Here is a 3,303-nt window from a genome sequence, read left to right on the forward strand (position 1 = left end):
TCTAGTAGGACAATAATTCCGTCAAGAACATATATTGATTTCCTTTTGACAGAAAACTCTGAAATAACCATGTTAGAATCAGAAAAGCCTACTAGTCACAAAGATGCTTTGGAGAGTCCTGACTTCGAAAAATGGCTTGAAGCCATGAAATCTGAAATGGATTCCATGTCTGAAAATCAAGTTTGGGACTTGGTTGATCTGCCTGATGGGGTAAAACCCATTGGATGCAAATGGATTTTCAAATTGAAAACAGACAAGGATGGAAACATTAGTGTTTTCAAAGCAAGGTTAGTAGCAAATGGTTTCAAACAAATTCATGGTATAGACTATGATGAAACTTTTTCTCCTGTAGCCATGCTAAAATCCATTAGGATAATCCTTGCGATAGCTGCCTTTCATGACTTTGAAATATGGCAAATGGACGTCAAAATTGCCTTTTTGAATGGGTTCTTGAAAGAGGATGTGTACATGACACAACCACAAGGTTTTGAAGATCCGAAAAATCCAAGGAAGGTATGCAAGCTTAAGAGATCCATTTATGGATTAAAGCAAGCATCAAGGAGTTGGAACCTTAGATTTCATGAGGCAGTCAAAGAGTTTGGTTTTCTTAGAAATGAAGAGGAATCTTGTGTATACAAGAAGTTAAGTGGGAGTAATATCACTTTTCTGGTCCTGTATGTAGATGACATACTCCTCATTGGAAAAAACAAAAACATGCTTGAGTCGGTCAAGCAATGGCTTAAAAGTCATTTCTCCATGAAAGACCTGGGAGAGGCTGAGTACATACTGGGAATAAAGATCTATAGGGATAGATCGAGGAGACTTATTGGACTAAATCAAGAGACTTACATAGATAAGATTCTCACAAAGTTCAAAATGGAAAACTCCAAAAGAGGGTTTATTCCTATGCAACATGGCATTAAACTTTGTAATACTATGTGCACATCGAGTTCAGAAGAGTTCAAGCGTATGAATAATGTTCCTTATGCTTCTGTGATAGGATCAATCATGTATGCTATGATATGTACTCGACCAGATGTTGCATTTGCTTTGAGTATGTGCAGCAGATACCAGTCCAATCCAGGAGATGCACACTGGATAGCAGCGAAAAATATCCTCAAGTACTTAAGAAGGACAAAGGATAAATTTCTGGTATATGGCGGAGCTAATGAGTTGTTTGTCACTGGATACACTGATGCAAGCTTCCAAACTGACAAAGATGACTTCCGATCCCAATCTGGGTTCATATTTTGTCTGAATGGAGGAGCTGTAAGCTGGAAGAGCTCCAAGCAGAGTTCAGTTGCAGATTCTACAACAGAGGCTGAGTACATAGCAGCAGCTGAAGCAGCAAAAGAGGCTGTTTGGATTAAAAAGTTTGTTAATGAACTGGGTGTGGTTCCTAGCATTGAGAATGGCATCAAGTTGTATTGTGACAACGAAGGTGCTATTGCTCAATCCAAGGAACCTAGATCTCACCAAAAATCTAAACATGTTGAAAGAAAATTCCATCTTATTCGAGAAATTGTTGGAATACAGGATGTAATAATAAGTAGAGTTGATACCACGGATAACATAGCAGATCCGTTGACTAAACCACTCCCTCAGCCGAAGCATGAGAGTCATACTAGGTCCATGGGGCTTAGGCATATAGGAGAATGTCTTTAGGTTGTTTACTTCATGTTTACAATTATAAAGAATTCTGTTTACCATACGTTTGGAATGTTTATCAATAATATAAATAGTTTGTTTCTTATTTAATTGCTTGGTTTAGTATTAAATAAAATGTCTGTGTAATTTGTGTTTTCAATAGGATTATCGGAAACGTTTCGATAATGGAACCCTATAAGTGAACTAAAATCACAATTTATCTAATGTCCCTAATCTAAATCACTAAATTGGACATAAGTGGTTTATTAAAGATTAGCATATAATTAATTGATAGCTCGGTTCCATGGGCTATGGAAACATAGAGATGTTTAATCGATTATATGGATGCATACCTGATGCATTGAGACTTGACCTAATCTGATTCGAAAGGGTAGAATCAAATCCTTATATTTAGTGGATTTCTTAGACATGAGTATGCCTTAATCACTACGAAATAATTAGTTTAACCTTGACGCTATTAAACATCGTGCTGTAATAGGAGGCTATAAAGGCAGTGATCAGGTGGGCTAAGAATTGAGTGGGAGTTATGGTCAAACAAGAATGAATAAGTCCTCCTATGTGATAGGATTGGTGTGTAGGCCTCTTGATGAGCGAGAATTGAAAAATTGCATGGCCATGCGGAATAAGATTAAATGGTTAATCCTTAGTTGAACAATTCAAACTCAGAGATCAAGAAACATAATTTGAGAAATAACACTGTGTTGTCGAATTTCACATTAAGTGGCTTAAGGAATTTATAATTGTGCAATTGTTTTCGGACAAGTGGGAGATTGAAGGAATATGTCCGTAGACATTTCCGACAATTACTAAATATAAATATATAGGATATTTATGAAGATAATAAAGTTAATTATTATTAGTAATTGTATTTACTTGCTAGAGAATAAATTAAATATAATTGTTGGGTCAATAATAATTGGACCACGACTAATATAATTAATCCTATAAGGTCTTACAACAGAATCAATTGAACGATAAATGACTCAGGCCCATTAGGAGTATGGGCTTGTGATCCAATTAGGTTAACAAAAGAATCAGTTTCTTTTGACCTAGGTTACTAATATTATATATGGATATAATGTTGGTAGTGGAAAACGTGGGATGATGGGGTGAGTATTAAAAATATTATTATTTAAACTCTCACCCTCCATCAATCTCACAGACATTGAGAAAAACCAGAAAAAGCAAGAGAAACAATCTCTTTCGTTCTAGCAGACGTTGGTATTCAATTGATTCTGGTAGATTGAATAGAGGAGCAACGTTTGAGGCTCTCCAGATTATCTTACCGCGTCAATTTTGTGGATTTCACGCTACAAAGGTAGTATAATCTAATCCTTTTATATGATTCATGTGTTTGATTATGTTTACGATCTTGAGATAGATGTTAGGGAATTATTTCCTGAAATTCCGCTTTTTAGCATCTACGGAGACCCAACAGAGAAAATGCCATGGAGACCGCTCAAAGCTTTTGAATTTGACATAGCTACAAGTTAACTTCAACAATCTCTAGAATCCGGTTTCAGCAATGGTCTTTGTCCTTCGTAATAAGACAATTGCTGCAATGGGAGGTGAACACGCTTTAAATTCAATTGACAGTATGTATGCAGTAGGAAAAGAAAATGAGTCGCTGTTAGT

The 3,303-nt window shown here is 36.1% G+C and overlaps 1 protein-coding gene across 1 annotated transcript; it reads left to right on the forward strand.

Moving 5' to 3' along the window:
* The first annotated feature begins 969 nt into the window (after positions 1 to 969).
* Positions 970 to 1,665, forward strand: LOC130828683 (secreted RxLR effector protein 161-like). Its single transcript, XM_057694647.1, has one exon. The coding sequence runs from the start codon at positions 970 to 972 to the stop codon at positions 1,663 to 1,665; it is 696 nt and encodes a 231-aa protein (XP_057550630.1).
* The last annotated feature ends 1,638 nt before the right edge of the window (positions 1,666 to 3,303 follow it).

The sequence above is a fragment of the Amaranthus tricolor genome, chromosome 12 (genome assembly GCF_026212465.1).
Source record: "Amaranthus tricolor cultivar Red isolate AtriRed21 chromosome 12, ASM2621246v1, whole genome shotgun sequence".
NCBI lineage: Eukaryota > Viridiplantae > Streptophyta > Magnoliopsida > Caryophyllales > Amaranthaceae > Amaranthus > Amaranthus tricolor.